This window comes from Hermetia illucens, chromosome 2 (assembly GCF_905115235.1).
Source record: "Hermetia illucens chromosome 2, iHerIll2.2.curated.20191125, whole genome shotgun sequence".
NCBI lineage: Eukaryota > Metazoa > Arthropoda > Insecta > Diptera > Stratiomyidae > Hermetia > Hermetia illucens.
The window spans coordinates 150,595,953-150,621,738 of NC_051850.1; the positions used below are offsets into that span (position 1 = coordinate 150,595,953).

The 25,786-nt window shown below is 43.2% G+C and overlaps 1 protein-coding gene across 1 annotated transcript; it reads right to left on the reverse strand.

The window, feature by feature from the left end:
- Positions 1-6,654: 6,654 nt before the first annotated feature.
- LOC119649844 (UDP-glucosyltransferase 2-like) lies at positions 6,655-25,459 on the reverse strand. The gene is made up of 5 exons (XM_038052189.1): positions 25,299-25,459; positions 15,585-16,100; positions 7,424-7,860; positions 7,255-7,367; positions 6,655-7,191 (listed from the first exon to the last, which is right to left on the reverse strand). The coding sequence occupies exons 1-5, from the start codon at positions 25,406-25,408 to the stop codon at positions 6,799-6,801; spliced, it is 1,569 nt and encodes a 522-aa protein (XP_037908117.1). The 5' UTR covers positions 25,409-25,459; the 3' UTR covers positions 6,655-6,798.
- Between the last annotated feature and the right edge of the window lie 327 nt (positions 25,460-25,786).

A 25,786-nucleotide genomic window follows, 5' to 3' on the forward strand; every position in this document is an offset into this window, starting at 1 on the left:
AAATCAGGCTTTAAGTGGGTTGTTCTGCATGTCCCGAATTCTGAAATGGCCACGAAATTGATCCTGGTTTTGTACTAATTCGAGAACTCAATAAATGATGGAAAGCAAAGCCATCTTTGCTAAAGTGTAAAAGAACATACAAAAAACATGTCTCCCTTACCAGCGTCTTTTGGTAATGAGCAGGTGATATTGTTAACCGCGGTTGATATTGCTTAACCGCCAAACTTCAATGGTGGACATCACAATTCCCTTGGAAAAAAGGAGACAAGTCCGGAAACCGGAAGCTACTATTATTAACTTTATTTGAAAGGATATTGGCATGAAGGATATTTCCGAGTCTAGGTACAACATAGTGATAGCCTTTTGATTTTTTTCAAATTTTTGGGCTGAGTGGTTTCTGAGAATGGGCCCATTAAAGAAATGATCACTATCGTCCCCCGCAATCCCCACTTTTCCAACAAATGTCAAAATTAAGACCAGTTTCGGAAAGTACTAATCGAGACCTTTCGTTTGATATCCCACATGACTATATTTGATTAAAAAAAAAAGTGCAACCTCCTTTCGCATGTATTGGAACCCCCCCTCAATTCGATGTAAAAGGTTGTAACTCACTGTATGCGTGAGCGTTCACAGTAACCGTTTCCAAGAAAAATGCGTGTGCCGGGCAGACAGACAGACAGACCTGTGTGGAGATGCCAGTTCTCCCATCAGGCACGACCCTAGTTGGCGGATAGGGGGATACCAATTGATGTGTAAATATGTGAGCATGTACTTTCTTTTCTGACTGTGCATGGGCTAGCGTTTGCTCATCTCTGATGCATGGACCAAAATGGCTATGGAAAGAATACCCAGGACATAAAACCATCATGAAAGACGATAGAAAGAGGAAACTTACGGTGCAGGGGCTCGGAACCCCAGTACCGGCAGCTTTTGGGAGTGACCAAGCGCATTCCCGGTCGTCGATATCCCTCGACCGCAGTACCTGGGTGGTGGAGAACTTGGTCACCTTGGCATATAATGCTACAAGTGATTTGATCTGGAGAAGGAGGTGTTCAAGCGAAGTACGACCTTTCCGAGAACACCGGTAACAAGACCAAACAAAGATGAACTGAAGGCACATACTCAAGATGCGCAACAGCAGGAGATGCTCCAGGACCAAGAAAGGGATCCATTTAAAGAAGCTAGTCAACTATGAGATCTCCAATAATGCCAATGACGGTAAAGGATAAGGTACAGCCAAGGTCGATAAAGGCTAAGGACGAAAGAGCGTATAAAAAACCCGGAGGAATTACCCTTCACCCAGCTTAGGGCAAAAATAGTTTAGCTGTCCGAGTTTACGAAGGATAAGCGTACTGTCATCGAATCACGGCAAAATAAATGAGTACATGGAAAAGAATTGGATCCACTAAATAATCAACAGGCACCTAAGAGAAAAAAGGCGGACAAGAGGAAAGCAGAAAATGTAGGAAAGTCGACCAGCGTTGCGAAGTCCGAGACGAACGGAAACGATGGATGGACTAAAGTTGCCAGCAAAAATGCGAAAGGAAAAGCAACAGTGCGATTGTTATCTCCACTAAGGGCAATCAGTCCTACGCACAGATACTAAGAAAGCTCAAAGCCGATCCCGACCGAACAGATATGAACGGAAATGTGAACAGAATCCGAAGAACCCAGAAAGGGGATCCCATGTTCGAGCTGAAAAGATCGGGAAGGAGTAGGAAGGAGGAGTTTGTTGCGGGGTTACGTAAAGCCTATAGGGTTACTCAAGCGGCCACAAAACGAGTACCAGCGGAGGCAGCGCAGAAGTTGTTGGCGGGACTTCACTAAATGCCTTATGTTTGGGCACTTCGCGAAAGTATGCACCAGCAGCATTGATCGATTCGATCGATGTAGAAGGCCTCGGAAGAACGGGCATATTATCAGGGAGCGCAATACGGACCCGAAATGCCAATTGTGCGAGGTAAAAGAGGGATAGGATAACCGGCATATTGCCGGATGTGGTAAATGCCCACAATATAAGAAAGCGCTCACTGCAATGAGAAAGTGAGGTTTATTCAAATAAAGCTCAATCATTGCAGGGTCGCTCAGGATTTACTTGAGCAAACCACGTTCGAATCTGAAGTGGAAATTGCCATCATAAGTGAACCGTATAGAAATCGTCACGGTGGCATATGGGTCACAGATTCGCCTGGTGGAGCGGCGATATGGGCTTGCGGTCGACAGGCCATACAAGGTACTGCAAGTCAGACAGCCAGTGGTTTTGTGTGGGCAAAAATAAGTGGTGCATATGTATACAGCTGCTACGCCCCACCAAGTCTGGCACTGTCTGAATTCGAGGAAATGCTTGATAATCTTGAAGTAATAAAAACTTGTTGTTTCTTTTTCGTTCCCTTCATCAGTGCAAACTTGTTTGAACAAGTGGTTCCCGAAATATCGGTGTTTGCAAGAATAAATACCCACACCAACGAAAAAGAAACAACAAGTTTTTATTACTTCAATTAATTAATCGTTGGAAACACCGCATAATTTCACTCTGATTGATAATCTTGTTCTCGACGCAAGGGAACGAAGTTCAAACGTGATTGCTAGTGATTTCAACGCTTGGTCCGTTGAGTGGGGTAGCAGAGAATCAAATGCCAGGGGGCGAAGTTTATTAGAAGCTTGTGCGTAAATGGACATAGTTTTGGCTAACAACGATGCTGAACACTTTTCAGAAAGGAGAGTCAGGTTCGCTTGTAGACCTAACCTTTGTCAGCCCTGCCCTGGCGCGTAGTATGCCCTGGTGCGGCGAATGCTACACCCACAGCGAACACCAGGCAATCTTCTTTAAGACATGTGTCGAGCTACAGAGCAAAAACCCATCATGCCCGAAACCGAGAAAGATTTCAGGCTGGTCTGCAAAAGCTTTTGGATGAGCAGACTTTCATAGATAAAGCGGGCGCTGCTAAGGAAAGAGCCCTCCATGTGACCCAATGCATCGCCAAAGCATGTGTCGCGTCCATACCTAGGTGATGCTCATTCCCCAGTAGAAGACCAAACTACTAGTGGAATGGTGAACTAGCCAGCCTTCGATCAGCCTGCCGCTGAGACCGAAGAGCGTCTCAGAGGGCGATAGGTAAAGTCGATCAGGGGCAAAAAGAGCTCGCCTATAAGACAGCCCGCAAAACCCTCAAGCTCGCCATCCTACGAAGCAAGAGGAAATGTTTTCAGGAGCTCTGCTCAGAAGCGGACGTGAGAGTGCTTACAGAATCGTGATGGGACGACTCAGAGGCCGTTCATCTCCGCAGATCACATGTCCTACCCTCTTACTGAAAGTCATCCAGGGGTCATTACCCCATCAAGGCGAGGGCACCGACACATTCCAACCACCTCTGAATGTGACGGTAATTCTGCCAGTTACCAGAGACGTGCTACTGGGGATCTACGGTAGAATAGGAGACAATAAAGCGCCGGACCTGGACGTAATACCGAATAAGGCCCTTAAGCTTGCCGTGAAATCCAGACCGAACATGTTAGCTGAGTTGTTGTGACCAATGGGATATTTCCAGTGGAATGGAAGCGGAAGAAGAAGTTGGTACCTCTGCCTAAGCCTGGTAAACCTCCTGGTGAACCATCCTCATATAGAACGGGTAATTTATTATAGATTCCTCGCGGTTGTTGAGAGCAAAGGCGGCCTTTCAGATCAGCAGTATGAGTTCGGTACAGCAAGATCAACCATTGATGCAATCGGATTGGTTACTGGCTCTGCCGAAGATGCAATCCACGGAAAAGGTAGCCCCAGCTAATATTGTGTGGTAATAACCCTGGATGTGAAAAATTCATTCAATTCGGCCAATTGGAATCTAATACGCAAATTCCTAGCGAAGGTTAGTATCTCGCTGCTATCGTCGATAGTTACTTAACTGAAAGGAGGTTCTGGTATGACACCGGTGGCGGACCCCAGGGGTATTTTGGAGACCTCACCCGACTGTCCAAATTACGATGGACTCCCAGAGGACCCAGAGTATGTATTCTTCCACTTTCCGGGATTTGTGGAAGAAAGGAGGAATCTAGAGGACACGCTAGGAGAGGTGCTGGTACAACAAGAGAATTGGGATGCGGTCAACTCCATGATCGCATCTATCCAAATAAACTGCGAATGGCAGAGAAGAAGAGAAAAGCCCGGTTACATACGTCGCGTATAGAAGAAATGTGACTAAGCTAGAGTAAGCTGACTCCGCACCGAGATGATGTGTAGTTCCGTGGGGCAGGGAGGAAGTCACTGGTGTGTCCAAACCTATGTCTTTTGAAAATTTTCACCTCCTCAAAAAAACAAAACTCAGACAGACAGACAGACAGTAAACCGATTTTAATAAGGTTTTGTTTTACATAAAACCTTAAGAAGTCGCTGCAGAGAAAACTGTGGGGATCTCCTATTTGATCGGAGCGAACACCTTCTCCAGAGCTAGGAAGAATCTCTGCTTAGTCATGCAACTAAGGAGGCCTGGTCTGATGGTTCAGGTTAAGTTTGCAAATGGCAATTCGGCAAGTTCTCATACCATCACACGCTGAAAACCCTCTTTGGCAGGACCAAGCGTGTGTAGGGCCAGACTGGAAGTAGGCAAGTCCTACTGGCGAGGATCTGTTTGCCTGCTGGTCATGTGTTAGTGGCAAGCGGGCCTGGAGGGGGCAACAGGCCGGGCTTCGTCCTCCCTGCACTGGAAAAGGTGCTAAAAAGCTTTTCCAACGCCCCCTTCAAAATTTCACACGTAACCCTGAGAAACATCACTCTGATTCATATCACCAAGTCGTCGGCATATGGCACCACCTTCGCATTTGTCCTGTCCAACATTCGTAGGCTTTCAATGAATACTATCAGCCAGAGTACCGGAGATATGGTGACACCATTGAGCGAGTCTCTGCACACCGGTCTAGTCACGTGCTCACTTTCCAGATTAAATTGGATTATCCTGACCTTTAGTATGGATACTATACATTGAGCAATGTAGAGGGCGCAAGATCTCCAATTCTATTTCGGTTAAACCCGCCTTGATGGATTTGGTACTTATGCTATTGAATATTCTCTTCATGCCAAAGAATGCTATAGTTGAACCGTGTTAATTGTGAAGAGCCGTCTTCTTTTAGGGAATGTGCTTTTGCATGATCTTCTTTACGTAAATATTCTGGGTGCATTCTAGGTTTTTAACACACCAAAGTAAAGCTAGTTGGCTGAAAATTCTTCGTGTGGACGCTCCCGTTTCCTTATCAAAAACACAAGTCATGTTATAACCCTTACTTGCTGTTGCTGCCGCATGATTGGCATAATGACATCTGGAGCCAATTATTCATATATGGAGAAGCTGTTTATAGTCCAGCTATTTTATCCTGGATGATTACAGATTTGCTAATCTCACACGACTGAGACTAAGTAGCCGCTAAGTGAAGTTCTCATTTAGAATCCCGCTTGCTGGCGGGGAAGTGTACCCATTACCACACTAGGAAATTCCGTCCAGAAGTCCTTCAACGGTGAGACGACGGTGAGCTCCTATGTACTTTGGCCAGAGTCCTAAATCGTATCGGAGACTAGCAGATGCTTTCCATGTTCTTCCAATATACCCTTAGGACCGCTTTCTGGTAATCCTGATGGTCGTTTCTTCAAGGAGTCCTTGTATGATTACCACCTATAGCAAATGTTGAAAGTCCCTAGTCAGCTTCCTACGAAATTGAACAAAATGTCTATTCCATATCGGCAATGTATTGTATTTTGCATAGCACGAGACTCTAAATGAGTTTTTGAATGCATTTTACAGAGCCCCGTCTTTTGATTCCAGTTCGTCTGTCATGCCAATGCTAGCAATGAGAGCATCGAAGAGTTTGGTCTTGATAACTTGAACAGAATTCCTTTAATCGTTCCTCCTGATGCCTCTGGAGGAACCAGTTTTCGGTGAAGTACATCGTATGGGACCATCTTGAGTTTTACGCTCTCGCAAACGCCGCTGATCTTAGCGAACCCAGAAAGGTTTTGGAGAACTGGTCCCCACATTCTATTAGACAATATTTACGGGGGAATCATCATGTGGTAGCGGCTCCTGACCAAGTCGCTGAAGGGTTTCGCAGTGCGTGCTCCGTCGGGCGGACATTGTTACTTTGCTGCCTGCAGTGGTTACTTAGCGTTTGAGTTCTTGCAGACCCTCTTCTTGCTTTTCTGTTTGACCTGAGTTTGGTTGCGCTTGTTGCTTTTCCGATAGTTTATTGTTATATTCTTCGATTGTATTTTGCGAGGTCGTCTTTGCTCCGCACAATTGGGAGGGCGGCATTCCCGGCATGTAGCGTGAGATGCTGGCATTGCAGCCAGCATTTGGAAGCAGCGGGATGGCGGAGCCTGTATCAACCAGGCACTCTATACGGACGCTCCGATCGTCGACCAACAACCACTTCACTTATCTTGCGTAGCTGGCTATCGGATGCAGGATACTCACTTAAGATAACCACAAAGATCATCAGCCATACAAGGAGCTCATTTTGTATAGAACCTTTCAAACATAAAACTAATCCAGTACAGCTATAGTATAATGTAATTCATGAAGCTACAACGTCTGGGTGCCATAGGAGGAGGGATAAAAAAAAGATGAACACCGAATGATGAGGAATGCATGGAAAACAAAATACACCGCATACAAAATTAAATCAAATCGAAAGCTTTATTGAATAACAACCATTTGACGAAAAAGGGATTTGAGTGAGTTTTGTCAGTTCAAGCATCATTTTAGGCACGAGAATCACATATAGTTTCCTTGCCAATTTTTTCATAACCTTCCCTTAACTTTTCTTAACCTTTTGTCCGGATTTTTTAGGGCTTAAAAATCTACACAAAATTGAAAGAACACAACGTAAAATAACGAGGACTAAAACTAAAACAAAGAAACAACACAAGAAAAGATCTCCACAGTTTCCCTTAAATAAACCTAACTCAATAACCGGCGAACGTAGATGCGTCGCACTTGGATCCTTTAGGACGTATTCAATCCACCAAACTGCTTCGTCAACTGGCTTCATTGGACGCGTTTTAAACCGAAGCGACCGCAATTTCATTCGTTCAGTGTATGATGGATCTTCGAGTATTGTCCGAACAGCTGCTTCAAGGTCCATCGAAGTCATAGTTTGAACATCAACGCTGACTGCAACTCCAGCAATAACTGATCCATATGAGTTCTGTAAATTTAAAATGAGGGATGAAAATACTAGAAGAACTGATCGGAATATACATGTAGTTACCGTTTTCTGGTCCATCAAAAATGGAATGGTAACTAAAGGAACTCCATGCCAGGTAGCTTCGTGGGTGCTCAATCCGCCTCCGTGAGAAATGAATGCCTTGGTCTTTGGATGAGCTTCAAAAATATGAAATCTTAATTAGGTCCTTTTTTTTATTTGAAATCTTGCTTACCTAAAATATCATTCTGCGGTAACCATGTTCTCACTAACAAATTGGGCACCTTTCCCTCAGTCGGGTCCTTCTCGAATTTCCACAAAAAGTTAAAATCCGGGAATTTCTTCGCTACATCTATCACCATTTGTTGCTTATCGTCCTCAAATACATCGCTACGAACATTCGTCCCAAACGCTATTAACACAGCACCCTTTTTGGAGCCTTGGATGAACTTTTCCAAATCAGCTGGAAGAGGTTTAGGGTCAGAAATTTGTAGTCCACCAACTCCGATAACATTGGGCGGTAAAGGTAAGGGGAAATCCGTCGCAGGATGAATGTTGAGGAGTGTGAGTGATGCTTTTTGGATCAGGTCAAAAGTGCTAGGAAGATCTTGCATGCCGGTCATTGAAACAACGAGTTCGTCGAATTTAGACTGGAATTTGAATCTTCGATATCTGAAAATGGATGTTTATCATTAAGGAACTGGTAATACCACTTTTTTGGAAGTTTATGATATGGAATCATGGAATTGAGTCTAACTTGCTTAAACCTCTATTTTTCCATAAGGATTTCTTTTATTAGTCCTTCCTTGATGAATATGGCCCTGTTACAAGGTAAATAAAAAAATGCTGCAGAGAGTTAGAAATGGAGGAATCAAACCAAAATACATAAATTAAACCTGCTAAAAGGCCGAAAAGGCAAATGGCTCTGGTTGGCGATGCCATTGTCACGGGTTATACACTCGGATAATGTCATTAAAAATCCGTACATTCGTAGAAGTAGATAAAACGGTGTACAAAATGGTAACTATCTCAGCAGGCCAAGCAAATTAAATTCCCTTCTTGCGTTATAAGCATTAGTGTGTCATGATTATTAAAAGGGTCCTCCAACGATTTGCTCTGGGGTTACAGGATACGTAAGCAAGTAAAGTGGCAATTCTTAAAGTATTTTGCTATCGAAACATGAAACACGCCAAAGATAGTGAAAAACCTCCAGGCGACAACCTTTGGCTAAGAACAAGGACTTCGATTAATTTCTGGATTGTGGACACACCCCTCGAGAGCAGTACCCAGGAGTTCCTGGAATGCTAATTTTTTCCGCTTTGAAAGAGAATTCCGGGGTTATAGGGTTGATAAATAATGGCACTATAGAGACTACTCTCGTCGCCTTTTGAGTCACTGCACTTGTTTTCCGTGCAAAACCTAGTAGTCGTAGGAGCCAATTCCGTGCCGTACGGTTGCCTTCAATCACCGCAAGCCACACCCTACTGAACTTAAAACTAATTTTTACGAGGACCTGATAGCAAGATTCCGTTCCAGTTTAAATAAGGTCGAAAGATTTGCGATGAGCCGCATCTCCAAGCACTCACAGCTTTACTAGACCCTCCTTCTTCCGGTGTTTGCAAGGAAGCAAGGAGAGCCACTATTGCATGCCCAAGCCCTTGATGAGGAAATCTATCAGCCTCCTCATTTAGTTTTGTGAGCTACATTTCAGCAGCAACTGGTGGCAGCTACGCCCGATCTGGCTTGATAGGATGTTGCTATTTAGTGCTGATGACGCTGCTTGACTCTCGGAAGGTTGCGAAGTAATACTAAGGCAAATTGGACAAATTAACGAGTCTGGTCTTAATTTATGCGGGAATCCTTTTACTGTTTACAAAGTTCAGCCTTGACCGCCAAGCAATGAATGTACATATCAAAGTGGGCTTAACTGTGGATGTGACGAAAGTCCATAGGTCTTAAATATGACAATTCGACTGCAGCAAAGCAATCTGCAGGATTTCTAATATTGTTCCTACAAGTTCCAAGTTAGATACTAAATACTCTACTGTTTGTGCCAGCTAGAGTTCCCCCCATAGCCAGTCCGGTTTTCTAACGTTAAGGGGGATTCATTCTGGAGGCACCAAATGTTATTATCAGCAAATCTACGTGCTGTGGCTGCAATCTCACCGATTATTCCCACGGCTAGATCGTCCGCAAATAACAGCTGAAAAACCGTTGAAAACACCTCTCTATTGGCAACTTCGGAGAAAACTTGTGACAATATAGTTTCATCCTACTACGTACACCGGTCTAGGTTAGGGAACATTACAATTGTGCAGTGCTTCCAACGGAAATTTCCAGTAAAGAGACAAAGCGTGCTTTCTATGACCAGCTACATGTAATTAAGGAGAGGTCACCTGGAAGTGGGAAAGTGTAACGTTACGTGAATGCCAAGGTGAACTCTTATTATACCCAACTGCATCGTTAAACAGGAAGATATACCCTGCGTGATGGCAAAATAATAGTAACAGGTTTGTAGGTATCTATAGCTTTCGCCACCTCATCATCGGCCACAAACTGCTCGCGCACAAGGAGTGTCATAAGATCCATAACTTTTCAACTGACCAGCTGCGAGCATTTAATCAGTGATTAATTTGATCACGACCACCTGTTAGGTGTTCTAAATGTGCGGAAAAAAACAAACTCTGAAATCGGCCCCGAATGAGGACCATCATCCGCGTCAGGATTGCGTCAACTCGTTGAAGAAAGAACGGTGGCCCTCAAACTCAATACGCGCCGTTACCACCACCTGAGTGTCATCCAGCTGAGTGAGAACCTTCGAATTGGGCAAACGGCTAAAATTTTGGATAAGCCACCCGAGAATATTGATGACCACTGGACATCACAGGTAACGTTTTCGGCCAAGTCGGAAAAGAGCATCACAAGAGATGAGTGACTGAAGGAAACCTGAGCGGCGCATGGACGTAAGGAGCTGAAAGCTTCATTGCTGCATATAGATAAAGGCAAAGTACGAGAAATTTTGCATAGCATAGGTCGTGACAAAAGGAATTCCAAAGTTGATCAGCGAAGCAGAAACCACCATAAAGAACAACAATTCCTCTGTCGTATACCGCATTACACAAAACCTCGCTGTTCGATGACCCCGAGAGAGACATTAACAATAGGCTTCTTATCTAAGATGAAGAGTAGCTAAATAGGTAGAACGAACCGCGATTCTTAACCATATAACATTCAGTGAAGTTCTACCTATCGTAAAGGGGATGGCTAGTGGAACAGGAAAGCACGGATTGGTCCTCTAAGTAGAAATGAAATTATCATTGCCAGCAACGCACTCAAAGACCTAAAGCCGCCGGCGTAAACCGTATCATTGCGGACATGCATGTAGTCCCTCAATATTTGCAGAATTGCTACTCCTTAATCCTGGTAATCTGAACTCCTTCCCATGGAACGAAAGGAATTGATAATCATTAAGATTCCCAAAAAGAATATCCGTTTTGAGTCTGGCAATTGGAGGATTATTTTCATGCTTCCAGCGGTCGCAAAGTTAATAGCCAATATAATCCTGGAAGGAATCAACGGAGCAACAATGGCATACCAATTTCCGCTCTGAATATAAGAATCTAGAGACCTTATCTATCTTACCCAGTCTCTGTCTAGTAGTACACGTAGTTTAAATCTTGGATATACTTGCTAAAGAGCATCAGCAGGCAGTTTATTTGGATTACTCTGTTCAGAAGGGATATTCAACATCTGGTAAGTATTTCTTCTGACGACAACGATACCCCTCGAGGTATTAACAACGCTAAACTCACTTTCGCTGTTTTATCCAAGATGGGAAAATGCTGCTATCCCAATCCCAACATTAACTTGAGGCTGTACCACACCATTCTCAACCTCATCATCAACTGCATATCTGCGTCTAGTCATCGGCGTCTTCTGGCCTAATACAGTCTCAAAAAAGAGCTTTGCCATCTTACGAACCAGATACCCCTAGACGTGTTGCTCCGAAAAGTGACAATGAATAAGCCACTTTGAGGAAGGGCTACAACTCCATCGCTGATTACCAAATGGAATGAAATACATAATAGAGGATATTTCTCTCGGGAGCAGCATCGCCACGAAGGCTTCCTGTTGTTGGTCCAAGATCGGATTCTCTTCGATATCGTCGGCCATCGCGTAAGCCGGTTTGAGCCGATTGATAGAAACTGTAATGATACGTCGAGAAACTTCAACTTTAAATAACTTATCCGTTCTACTGATCACCCGATATGGGCCCGGTTATGGATGTTGGAGTATTTTCTTTGGACCATCCTGAAGACATGGCTTGTTATTGCCAGGTCTTTGAATATGAAAATTCTTTTGCTGTCATGTTAACTCGTATTGGCTGCACGTAACGTTTGGAAGCGCTGTCTCAACTCATTGGCTTAAATTAGACGTGTATACTTGCTCGTGATTGGACTGTAAATCGAAAAATTAGCCTGGCAGGCGTAAAGACTGACCATACACCATTTCTTCTGCAATTTCGCCGAGGTACACTTCCAAGCTGTACGAATGCCGAGTAGCACGACAGACAATGCTTCTGTCCAGCCAGTATTGTAACATCCTATTGCTGTTTTGAGCTGCCGGTGAAAACCCCATGTCATTAGCTGCCGGATGGTATGCTGTAATTCTGATGTTGGTTGCACCAGTCAGGTTTCTGACTTCTTAAAACAACCTTGATTCAAACTATCTTCCTTGATCTTTGGTGATCCGAAGGGGTATACCGAATATGGGCATTCATGTGTCATGAAAAGATCTAGCAACTGTAATGGCTTCTTGAGGGTGATTGGTGCCACTACCAGCCAACGTGAGAAACCGTCTACTATGGCCAGGCAGTAGCGTTGCCCCTGGCAATAAGGCATAACGATAGGATTCAGATGAACATACTCGAACCTAGATCATGGAGTGCGAAAGTCCTGACTGGTGCAATCACGCGACGAGTCACTTTTGATCGCTGACAAGGTCGGATGACACCAGTAGATACATCACACCATTGCTTGCCGGTGACATCCGGAACCTAGAATTTCTTTAGTCGAAGCCCTATGTTTCCTTGTTGTGGTTGTCTCCTTCTTCAGCTATCGGGATCTGGTTAAATGCTCTTACCAGTTCTATTGTAGGAAAGACAGTTTTACCATAGAGTGTTTGGCCGAAATCATGAATGTTCCGAACTGAATACTTGTCGGTGGAAGTCCGGGCGTTGAGTGTGCGATAATCTCGGCACCATTTCCACCCGCTATTCTTTTTAGGCATCATATGGAAGGGTGCAGCCCACGTATTATTTAATGGAGCAGCAATCCTAGCTGGATCATGGTATTGAATTCCTTTTTCGCGATGTTCAGCGTGTCCGAAGCTAATCGCCTGGGCTGTAAAGCAACTGGTGGTCTTGACCAATTCCGTCCGGATAAGTAATCTCCGGAAACTCATATAAGATATCATGCTAATAGGTTCCTTCATTAATTCTTGTGATGGTCGGGATTGTACAGTCTGCCATCTCTCCTTGGCAGGTAAGGTAAGTTGAGTCGCGAAGACAACCTCTGAACCAATGAGGATCTGAAGGGACCCCGTAACATGCTCAAACAAATCTCCATGAGAAATCCTGTCGAAGGCTGAGATTGAGTGTAAGATTAGCAATTGGTGTAAGATGTTACAATTGGTGTTCTGTTGGCAGCCGAAAGCTCGGACTGTGCCTTTCTACATTACTTTCTAAAATTCCTTGGAATTTTTAGGGCGGATAAACACATATATCGGCTCCTGTGTCTATGAGGAACCGTGTTCTCGTATTTTTGTCGAACAAAAACAGGTAGCATGAAGACGATGAAACAGGGCCGTTTGCCACCTTTAATGGCTCCCGATGGCGTTTCCCGAAGTCCAGCTACACGGTTTCACGCATTTGGTGGCTTCCGCATTTAATCTCCAGCATATACCTTGGGGACGACGCCTTTTGGATCTGGACTGTGAATGCGATGGAGAATGAAAGCCTTGAGGTTTACGTCCGAGTGCGGAAGAATTCTCGGGTTGAGACTCCTGTTTGACTATGTGTACCTCCGTTCGCAGAACCGCAAGCTAACTTGATAATTACTAGACTAGCTGCGTTTCCGCTGCTGAAGCCAACGATGTTGTTTCCGCGATACTTGGCGGAAGTGTGGCGCAAACCTTATCAGCTATGTCGGCTGCAGTTTGTAGTGGCTTGCCATCCATCATCTTTTATATTATACCTCACATAACTTGCCTCCACGATTTTAAAACAAATTTCAAAGTCGTGAGAATTGAAGCCTGAGAAACTATGTACCCAGTTCGGGTTATCACTGCTGATACCTTTACCTTGAACCCGGCAATTCTCCTTTTTTAAATTCGGGGTCACCATTTTGGAAATTGCCATGTTAAGTTTTCTGCTATCAACTTGAATGAATGAAGTTTTTTATATTTGATTTGTTTATTGAAATCCAGTATTGATCCTGACTATCATTGTGGTGGTCACGAAGTGAGAGCTGTGTGTAAACTGCCTCTTCTTCAGAGTAACTGCTCTACTAAACCCTCTAGCGGTGGTTGATAAAATGGAACACTGGCCTATTTACCTCGTTGCGCTGAGTTCGATTCCCAATCGTCGTGAATGTTTGGGTACCTTCTGTCTTTGCCTGGCCGCTGTGAGCTTATTACTTACACGGCAGTAAGTGTGATGATAATGAAACAGAAACACAGCTCACTATGTGCATGCCTATACTCCACTAGGAATGAAGAGAACATAAACATAGCATCGAAGAGGCCTCTCTTTTATTTCGGATGTGATATGCTTGAGATCAGCTCTTTTGAGACGCAGAATCATCTGCATAGAGGTGCGTAAAGAAAGATAGACGTTCCACAAAAAAAAAAGTGGGGAGAGAGCGCTTTTTTATGATGGACACCGACAGAAGAACGAAGCGGATTTGATAAACATAAGCACACTTTGATCTTAATTCTTCGAGTTGCGGTAGAGCACGAGTTCCTCTGGTACTAACTGTTGCCTGAGAGCTTATCAGATGAGTTTGTATGGTACACGATTAAAGGCCTTTTCCAGATCCAGAAATTCAATGTAGAAAATGGGGTATTTCTCCATAACCAGCATATATTGCGCCAGTAGTTCCTCAGTTCTAGAGAAAACTATTATTTAAATGATGTCACAAATACGGATGTCAAGAAGGGTTCAAAAATGTCCATGGTATGGAACACCAACCAGGTAGGACGGTAATTTGAACATTCTGCTAGACTACCTTTCTTTTTCCACATTGAAAAGGTCGTTCTTTCTTGCCAATCAGATCTCTCGATAACCAGATAGAAAACCCCACTGTGCCACAGTGTTGTGTCGAAGCTCTTCGCTAGCCAGAACGCAACTGCGATGTCATCAGGTGTGTCTGCATATTAGAAGTTCGTAAAATGAACGAATTACATACTCAAGAGCCTCATTTTAAAACACAACAGGACACAATGTTCACATGAATGTAATCACCGCCGCTATGGCATAACTTCGCGCCCAATTTGAGCATAAAGCCTTTCATATATATTCCGGCACCTCATTCAACCCACGTACCAGCTCCCTTGAAGTCAACTGGCTAACCAAATACTGTTCCAATCGATCACCGACCACCTGTGGACTGTTCAGATGTAATTGACAGACCTGCCGGATCGAAAAGCAAGGAAAGGATCTATCGCAGGGCAAGGAAGATCTATCGCAGGGCATAACACTCTTTGTTTTTAATGTCATAATGAGATCGTGGACACAGAAAGAGCTAGGAAGCTGCCTCACCGAAAATGTTATGTCAGTTGAGACCTAAAATGCATCAAAATTGTAGGAATATGCACAAATTCTTTATCAACTGTGTAACATGAAATCTAGTCTGATATATAACTAGGATTTGTGTTTTCCGAAGCCAGTACCAGAAAGACCTTTTTTCACCGCTTAACCGTTCTGGAATGGAAAAACCCCACTTTGGTACGATCTTTGAATATTAATTTTATGAGCTCTCCGTCTATCTGTCAATACATACTTAATACTGTATGCCCACCGACCGCCCAATTTTGGTGTCACAATCGATGGTTACTCTCTCAGTAAAAGTCGGTTCTATGGCACCTCAAGATAACTGCGCTGCATCCCACCTTCCCCTTGTTGCCAAGAAATTATCCCTAAACTTTAGCAAACACCATTCAGCGAGCCACTTACTTGAGGAGTCCCTCAAGCGTCAATAATTATAAATTTGGTACATAGTTCCTGCCTGATCAATCCCTATAGGGGTGAATAAATCTCGAAAACTACATATATAATAATAATAAATTTTCAATATTAGAAAATAAAAATAATTCATAAATCCTTACATACAACTTACAATATTTCATAAAGACCCACAACTGTATTCTCCAATCGTTGCATGAAAGACATATTGACACCAAACGGATGAACAGGACCAGGGATATATGCTCCATAAATATGTCCTCCGGTAGACTCAGCCATTGTCGGAGTGTACTTGTACGGAGAAACATTAACCAATGGCGGATAGTTAAACTTATGGAGGAAGGCCACTAGACAGCCGAAAATAGTGCTGTCATTTATAATCAAATCGAATTTATGATTATTTGGATAGCTCAGCAATTTCTTGAAGCCTTTCGATTCGCCAATCAGTTTGCAACTTTTATACACTAAATCGAAGACTATCTGAACTTCTTCGAACACTCCAGGTGCCACGAAATCACCTATATTGAACTCAGAATTATCGTGAACCACTTCGTAAATTTCTTCCATATCTATAATCTGAGTATTTGGAATTGGCTTCCTAGCTTTGTCGACTGAGAGAACTGTAAGGTTATGGCCCCTTGCAGCAAGTTCTTCGATGAGTCTGAAATTCCTGAAAGAAATTTAAGGATTTTGGTTAAAAATTAATTTATCTTTCTATATGAACCTAATTTAAACACAATTTATTTTAAAAATAAACTGCTGCGTAAAATTTAGATACGAAAAAACAGCGAAAAATCTAGATTTTTCAATTACTTTTATCCCTGAGACTGGTAAAGTGGTTACTGCAGCACCTCTGTTCATACTTCTATTCAGTCTCGGATTTCTGTCCCTCCCAGTGCGTCCCCAGATTTGCTTGCTGAACTCCCAACTCTAAGAAGTTTATTTCACAAAAAAATATGGAGAAGTCACTTCCGTTGCGTCTTCATCTGCTAGCCAAGTTGTACGAACCGTCTTGCTTTTTAATCATCTCTGGTCTCCTACCAGACTGCACTCTTCATAAGGCCTAAAAAGCTTTTTTTCCGATGCCCTGACGAATCGGTAGAATGTCTGCCTCTCTTGTTATGAGAGCATATTCGGTGACCAAATATTCCTTCTGGCTTCACAAAGAGGCTTCGGGTAGGTTATGTCCTTTGCAGAATCATTCGATTGCACTGTCCCACACGCCGCATTTCAAATACAGGGAGCACATACATATACTTTAAAATTAGGTGTTGCATGCAACCCTAAATTATTCAAAGTCGCCCGGTATTGAATAATTTTTGCAATACCAGAAATATTAAAATAATCACCTTTAATATTTGCCCGCACAAAATCAGCCTCTGAAGCAATTTGACTTTTTGTACAACATGTTGCCCTTGGGCACATTATATAGTACCTTCTTCGATCCAATGGACGGTGAGTAATCGCCAGAAGCTCCCTCCTCAAAACAAATCCGAATCGTCCACTTCCAACAATTACTCCCCGATAAAAATAAGCAACCTACAATTACACTCCCTTAAGGAAAAAATATCTGCCAGCGTAGCTGGTCACTTGCGACCTCATCTGGTAGTCAGAGATTGTCACTACTGCAACGAAAAAGGGTAGGTATGAAAGAACTCCTTCTATGTCCTTTTTTTCCCGCCTCCCGGGCGACATTATCAGACATTATCCTTTTCTTTACCTCCCAAGAAGAAACTGAACTTCAGTCATCCCACCTGACAATAAAAAATCACAGGGCCCAGACAGTATCTCAAAATTCATCCTATGAAAGTGTTCATCCACCATCGGCGGGCGTCTTGCCATTCTCTCCAACAACTGCCTAGATTACAGGCACTTCACTTCCCTCTAACCCGGAAATTAGCTCTCATGATACCTATTCCGAAGAAGGGTTGTTCTGGTGACCTCAAAGATGTCCACTTCTCTTCCATCCAATATTGGGAAAACCTTCAAGCGCATTTTACTAATTCAGCTTAACATGCAATCAGTCTACTAACGTAATTCGGCTTCGAAAACTACAGATCCACTAAATTGGCAATCCTTGATTCCCGTTAATTTCTCCCCCACGCAAACGGTAGTCCAGCTCTCCTCTTGACTACAATGGCCTTCCCGTATCCAGCAGATTCTCTTCGCGGACGACATTATCCTGTACGCGAATGGGCCCAAAACCTCCTTAAGCTATTTCTCTCTCGAATCCCTGACCAATAGGGTCATAACAAATTTCAGCCAATAAATCTGAGATCATTTGCTTCAGAAAGCTCAGCGACAACTGATACACAGTAAAGTAAAACTCTACGACTGAATACTTCCAATTATACTCTTACACCAAAATCAATAACTTGTCCCATTTATCATAATATTGCTTAGTCTAGGCTAAGGTAGCTCCAGCGGTAAATCTGTCGACAACACTTAGCTAATAGTATGAGATCACTTTTGTTAACCTCTTCCCAGTGCATTTGTTTAAGCTTTTTTATCTAGCCGAATTATCTCCAAATATTAACTCGATCTCTGTAAATACCAATAGCTATTTAATCTTGTTTCCCACACCAAATATATTAGGCTCTAGGTATATGATCTCTCTTCGCTTTAAGGCAATTGTAAACAACAAGCGCAAACCGGACCTTCACGGGTTGTTGTCAACAACGTAGTAGACGTCAAGTGCCTGGAAGAGCTCAGAGAGGCAGTTCTCACCATGAAAAGGTAACTCCTGATCCTGATGGTATCTCCACCGAAATTTAGAGAATAGTATACTGCCAACAGTCAACCTTACGGCTCGGGGCATTCAACGCTTGCTTAAAGGAGAGTATTTCCCTCATTATTAGTATACTCGCTGAAGCGATCCGTGCTGCCGGGGACTTATCCCCAAGACAGTTCGGATTCAGAGCAGGAAATCCACGGTGGATGCTGTTATGGAGGTCGTTGATGTGGTTCATCGAACCGAAGCATACAGCCGCCGATCTCGACGGACTGTGCTTCTCATAACACTTGATGTCAGAAATGCCTTCAACACGGGCAGATACCAGGCACATTAAAAAACTTATCCTACGTGTCCAATTATCTCTTACAGATATTGAAAGATTATTTGAGAGGCCGCTCCCTGTTCTATGAAACACTAGAGACTCACAGAAGAACGGAGACAGAGGACGTTGGGAGTAGCATAGGGGTCAATCTTAGGGCCGGACCCCTGGAGCGAGTAGCGCTTGGTCAGACGGCTTTGCGGCACTTGTCGCTGAATGCATTGTTGATGAATAAGCGGATGGATGACTCCTTATCGTTTCAGCTTTACGCCGAAAAAATCTTAAGTAGTTATCTTTACCAGAAAGAGAATCTAACCTTGTTCTCATATCAATTGGTGAGTTAACTAAAGAGCCAAACCATCGGTTAAATACGTACCCTGGTTTAATGTTCGACTCGAACATGAGCTTTTTCGAGGAAACCAAAGCAGCAACAGATAAGGCCGCAACAGTAGTTTCGACCTTGCGTCAGCTAATGGTGAATGTCGGGGACCCCATCTACAAGGAGACGTATTCCTATGCGAGCAGCACATTGCTAATGCGCCTGGCAAGAAGGTATATCGTAAACGCCTTGTTCAAATGCAGAGAAGGGGATACTTTGCGAGTAGCATCTATCCCTCGCATTGTCTCAGAGCGAGCGATAATGGTGACCTCAGGGGGAATTGGTAGTTGGTAGTTCCCCCTGAAGAATGTTAGCGCACACTTACGGAGCGGCAACTCTCTAGGCAAAATGAGCCAAGAGGCAGACTCTACGGCTCTTCGCAATTTAGATCCATGGCTGAATAGAAAACACGGTGGGATTAACTATTTCCTTAACTAACTTCTAAGTGGGCATGGAGGTTGTCAGTCTTACCTGCACAAGATTAGGAAAGCACAATCTTGGAATTACGCATTCTGCAAACAATGTGGTCAGAGAGTAAATGAAGAGCGCTAGCAGATGAAGTCGTGTTGCGCATAACGTTCGAGTTTTTTTTTTTTTCGAAGAATATTGACCTCGACAGGAGGAAGGACCAGATAGCAAGGGGTTCCTTGAACTAATAACTCTCTTCCTCCTCTCTCCTCCCGTTGGTGAAAGGACTTCCCTGACTTGAGACCCCGCTAAGCCCTGAGAGCTGAAGGACTAGCCCCACGTAATGTATCCAACGGTTCCAAGCCAATTCTCTCGCGACGTGTTTAGTTGGTGCTCCAACGGCGTACCGATGTGTGAGTCTAACACTCTGTGCGTAAACGCATTCACCTACCCTATTAAAAAAAGTAGTTTTTCTCGGGAGGTTAATACTGGGGAGAAGGGATGGCGTTTTATTCTATTTCACTCCCTAATTCCATCCACCGGCAACCAAAAATTCTCATCTCCACGTCAGCCAGTGCAGAGGTTGCATTTTGTCTGATTGTTTAGTTGTAAGTTTTCAATTATTCTTAGGTAAATATATACGATATGTCAGGTGGGCAATGACATTCACCACGTTTCTACTACATACACCTAACATCACCAGTTATGCCAGATATTTTCGTAGACTAACGTTACATACTTTTTTAGTCACACTTCCGACACCGTAAGGCAAACCAGATTGATCACTTCGCTGTCAGCGGTAGATCTAGGAGAACAAGAGAGGCACTGACATCGGCCTCGAAAGGGATCACCATCTGATGGTGGCTAACGTTCACTGAAGTGCGGAGCTGCGACACTCCAAGTTCAACATCGACTGCTCTACTTTGCTGATCAGACGCAGACATATTGAGGAATATCGAATAGTATTGGGCCTTCATCAAAAATCATCTTTTCTCGGACGCTGTACAGAACGCCGAAAGGACGTCTGGTTGACTGCGGAATCGTGAAAGTAGATTCATGAATGGAAAGGATTGAAGGCTGGCGGCGGACGTGAAGCGCTCGAACTCCAGTACTGAGCGAAACTCCGAGAAATTCAGCGTAATGTGCACTATGACCAAAGGGAATTTACTTTTGGGTTGGTTAGAAAAGCAAAAGATGCCACAGAATGCAATGATTTCAGAAGTGTATACCGCATAACAAAGGAGCTTGCATGTGGTCGCAAATCTTTCGATAGTTCTGTCTAAGACGTTAACGGCCGACCACGATCCATGATGACAATCAACTGAAGAGGTGGAATGAACACTTCACCACAGTTCCTCCTCTTGTTGATGAAATGACTAGAAGAGAAATCATTTCGGTCATCAATGAACTCAATCGGAGTAAAACCGCTGGTCTTGATGGCCCCCTACAGAGTCACTACACCTGCAGTTGCTGCAGATCTGGTGCTTTCACACTCTCCCTATTTACATTAATGGGCGGAGCATCGAAGACGTCGATCAATTTGTATTTCTAGGAAGCATGGCTTCTGCCGACGGTGGCATCGAACTAGATACTGCGCGACTTATTAATAGTGCTGGTAGTCAAATGGTAGTATAGGTCCCAGGGCGTAACGTGGATTGGTACCCACAATGGAGCATAAAACCTGGGAAACGCCTGTTGAATCAACACCAGCAGCTCTACTACCAAACTCTATCTCCACCTCCACGTGGTGACCGCTGGGAACTCTTTCTTAACGAAAAGCTGCAGACGGAGAAGGACGAAGGCGAGCCTCCTGCGCCTAAACACGGAACAAATCGTATCAACTGGTCCTCCAGACTGTAGTTGCGACGGACTGTAGTTGTACACGGAAAATAACCTGTAACGAAGCCACAAAAGGAGCCTCGGACTGCATTGACTATACAACGATAAACCCGGCAAGGACAATGGAATAACGATTTGTGCATTTTCTCCTGAAAAATGTGCTCCCTGTACAGAGATGGAAACTGCCAAGCAGCTGTTCCAATATAGGACCGATGTAACCGCGTTGCAGGATATGCGTGGCACAGGGACCGGTTTCCTGAAAAAGCGCCACTACACCATATATTATGACGGCCATCCAGTAAACCATGTGCTCGGAGTAGGTTTCTTAGTCAGCCAAGAAATGAAACCCGCTGTTATTGGCTTTGAAAATATAAGCGAACGGCCATGCAATCTGCGCTTGCGAGACAAATTTAGGAATATAAGCGTCATTAACGATCACGCCCCTACAGAGGAAACTGCAGAGTCGAAGAAGGATACCTTCTACGAGGCAGTAGAACGGACCCTTGAAGCTTGTTCCAGGTATGATATCAAAATCATACTTGGGTATTTTAACAGCCAAGTAGGGACGGAGCCTGTATTCAGGCGATACGTTAGCCTGTATTCAGATGATACGTTAGCTCTCATAGTTTACATCAAAATATAATACAAATTATAACGAACTGCGGATTATTCAATAACCAGTGTCACACTTTTAGGAAGTACAGGTTTTAGGAAGTACCTGGTTTGCCTGGTACCTGGAAAGCGGTCCACAAACAAAATTGGGCCTCTCGAGACAGGGCCACTTTTAATCAAATTGACCACGTGTTGATTGAACACCGCCACCTCTTAGCCTCGATGAATGTCAGAACATATAGGGCCAATATTGAGTGAGATCATCTTCTAGGCATCGTGCTCCGAGCCCATATAACGACATCGCCCAGAATCCCCAGTGATCATCAGGTAAGAGTTAACACTGAAGCCATCCACAACACATCCCTCCGAAATACCTATAAGGGGGACGGATGCCGCAATAACCGTAGTAAACAGAGATCATGATGATCATGATGATGAAGCATCAACAAATGATTTTCACAATCACCTGAAGAACGTTATCATTGATACAGCCACAAACATACTTGGCCGCAGCCGCAAAGCGAGTCGGAACGGATGGTTTCACGATGATTATAAGCTAGCAACGGAACAGAAGAATGCTGCATACTGAGTAATGTTGCATTCTCAAAGGACGCGGGCACGCACGGAGACTTATCACGAACTCCAGCGAGCGGAGAAACGACTTCACAGACGAAGAAGGAAACCTAGGAGAGCCAACAGATTTGTAAACTCGAAAAGTACAGGGAGCAACAGCACCAGGCGCGCAAATTTTATCAACAAGTCAGCAGGATGAAGCCTTACACACCTCGATGTTCATCCTGCCGAAACAAAGATTTCCAACAGAATCGGCATATTCGAGCGATGGGTTGAATACTTTGATGAACTGCTCAACTACCAGAACATCGACGAGTTGGAGGTCCCGCCAACTGAAGACGATGGACAAATACTGCCACCACCAAGTAGAGAAGAAAGAGTCCATGCAATCCATCGGCTTAAAAATCATTAGTCGTTAGGAGCCGATGGAATTACAGGCGAATTGGTTAAATATGGAGGCGACCAATTACACCAAGTGATTCATCAACTTATGCTCAAGTTGTCAATAAAAACGAGGTATTATCTGTCCCATACATAAAAAGGGAGATATCATACAGTGCAGCAATTATAAAGGTATCACGTTGCTGAGTACAATCTATAATATATTCTCCCCTATCTTGCTAGGTCGGATAGCGCCATATGCCCAGAACGTCATTGGCGCACACCAAAGAGATCATATTTTTCTGTGTGCGGCAAGCGATAGGAAAACTGATGGAATATGGACATCAGTTGCACCATTAATTCATCGACTTTAAGGCCGCCTACGATAGCATAGCCAAGGTAAAACTTTAAACGGCCATGAGAAAATTCGGTATAACGACGAAATTGATAAGACTGGATAGGCTGACCCTGACCAATGTGTGAGGCCAGATAAAAACAGCAGGATCACTCTCGAGACCATTCCACATCAACAACGGTCTAAGGCAAAGGGATGCCCTATCATGCGTCCTCTTTAACCTGGCCCTGGAAAAAGTGATCGGTGATGCTGAGGTAAATGCGAGGGGAACGATCCTGTTTAAGTCCACCCAATTATTAGTCTATGCTGACGGTATCGACATCATGGAATGAACGACATGAGACGTAAAAACTGCTTTCATCCAGATCGAGCAGGCGGCACGAGATTTTGGGCTGCACATCAATGAAGGCAAGGCAAAATATATGGTGGCAACGTCAGCATCAAAAACCAACCAATCAACAGCATCAAACCGCATTGGTCAAACAGGAAGAATAAAGATAGGAGACTACAACTTTGTGACCGTTGATAATTTCTTCTAAGTTCGAAAATCAAAACCGATAACAGCTACGATGATGAAATCCGCACACGGTTGTTGAGAGCCAACAGAGCCTATTTCAAATTACAGAAACTGTTCCGCTAGAAGAATTCTCCGTAGAATTTTTGGCTCCCTACATGAGGATGGACGATTACGTAGCCTACATAACGACGAAATCTATGAGTGATACCATGACCGCCAGGTTGTGAATAAAATTCAGCTCAATAGGTTTCGGTGGGCGGGTCACTTAATCCGTATGGATGAGAATGATCCAGCCCGAAAAGTCTATAAGGGGAATATCTATGGTAGAAAAAAAAGACGAAGCAAACGCTGCCTGAGATGGAACGATGGCGTAGCTCAGGATGCCAGGCAGCTTTTAGGGACATGGAATTGGCGGACCTCCGCGCAAAATCCGGATGCCTGGAATTCCCTATTAAGCCAGGCCTTGACCGGATACCGGTTGTTGCGCCGTTGATGATGATGATGATTAATAGCGCTAGATCCGCTTTCGCTGCTTTGTCTAAAATCCGGAAATGCAGTTATCTTAACACCAAGATTAAGTTGAGAATGTTCTGTGTTAGTGTTCTTCCTGTCTTGTTATATGGGAGTAGCACATGGAAAGTAACCCCCACTGTTACTCAAAAGCTCGAAGCCTCCGGCAACATCTATCTGCGTCGTATCATCGGGGAACGCTGGCCTGATACTATTACAAACATCAGGTGATCGGAAGTCGCATTGGTTAGATCGCACATTTTAAAAATATTTTTCCGAAAACTCAGGTTATTTGGATTAAAACCCAACAAGATATAAGCCTGTGAACTGCGCCCAATGAACGGTGGAACACATAGTTTAAAACTTTAAACGCTTTTTTTTTCCAAACGACTTTTTTAAAGTCGGTAGCCAATGTCAAAATGTCAAACACAATTTTAGGATACATATTTACCTAGGTCACAACGGTTTCCTTTTATTCTTCTCTTTATCGTTTGACACCGATTTTAAAGCTTTAAAACGGCGGCATTTTTAGAGTCAAAAATCATATTTTTTATTTCAACCTCCCGTCAAAAATTCTAAAAAAGAAATAAAAATAGAAGAAAACCTTTGCTACCCAGATTTACTTGTATCAAATAATCTTTTTTCCAACCATTTGTGCCTTTTTTCGCACCACATTCGTAAATTCTCTGTCACTGGCTTAAATACCATTATTTTTTAAGCGAATTAAATATTTTAGAACTATCTCCAGGAAACTCTAACAGTCTCTTCAAAAAAATTCTCATAAAAAGTGGTCCTCTTAGACCTACAAGAATATATTCCCCCTTATTGTAAATTGTCAAATTGTCAATATATCATCCTACACACCACAATAGATTTAAATGTATCATTCAATACTAAACAATGATAAGATGAATGCATGCAACTTCTCGGCCACAAAATTTCAAGAACCTCTACAATCAGTCTCCAATTAATAAACACCTTCACTTCCCCAATCGCAGAACAAATCGGCATTGTGCTCTCCCCAAGCCTAGCATTTAAATAATTCCTGACCAGCCTCTAATTTACTGCATATGTTGAAAAACAAATAATTGTGCAGGTAACAGGTGGTGTGCTTCAAGATTCTTTAAGATAGCTTCTGTTGCATACTTTAAAATATATACAACTATTCGTCAATAAATAATTTTTTAACACAGCTATACTACATAGATATCAATTATAAACAAAATAATATCACTATTTACCATATTCCATGACTTGGTGACGGAATTCCAGCCAAATATAAGATATTTGCACTTCTACATATTTGAAAAAGATAAACTACAAAACACAAGATCCGAATATGAACTCGCATCGTGACCAGTTTCTAACTACCCCGAAAAGTGTAATAGAAGCAACTAAATATGAAATCCAAAATATAGTTCTGAAGACCAGTCAGTCAACTCCATAGATAAGATTGCATTGCTGATTACGAAAAGATAGATTTTGAAGTGGTGTAATTTCGGCTGAGCTATATTAAGTGTCGCTACCCCGCTTTATTGTTCCAAATGAAAAGTTATTTCAAGGTCATATAACAGTGCGTTCATAAACGATAGAACCACTGTACATTTGAAATTTCTTGAGAAAATTGACAATACCCTGCAGTTTTGTACGTTATTTATCTATTAATGGCAATTCTCAAAGTCTAATACAGTGGAATCCCGATAATTCATATATCGATTATTCGTTTTCC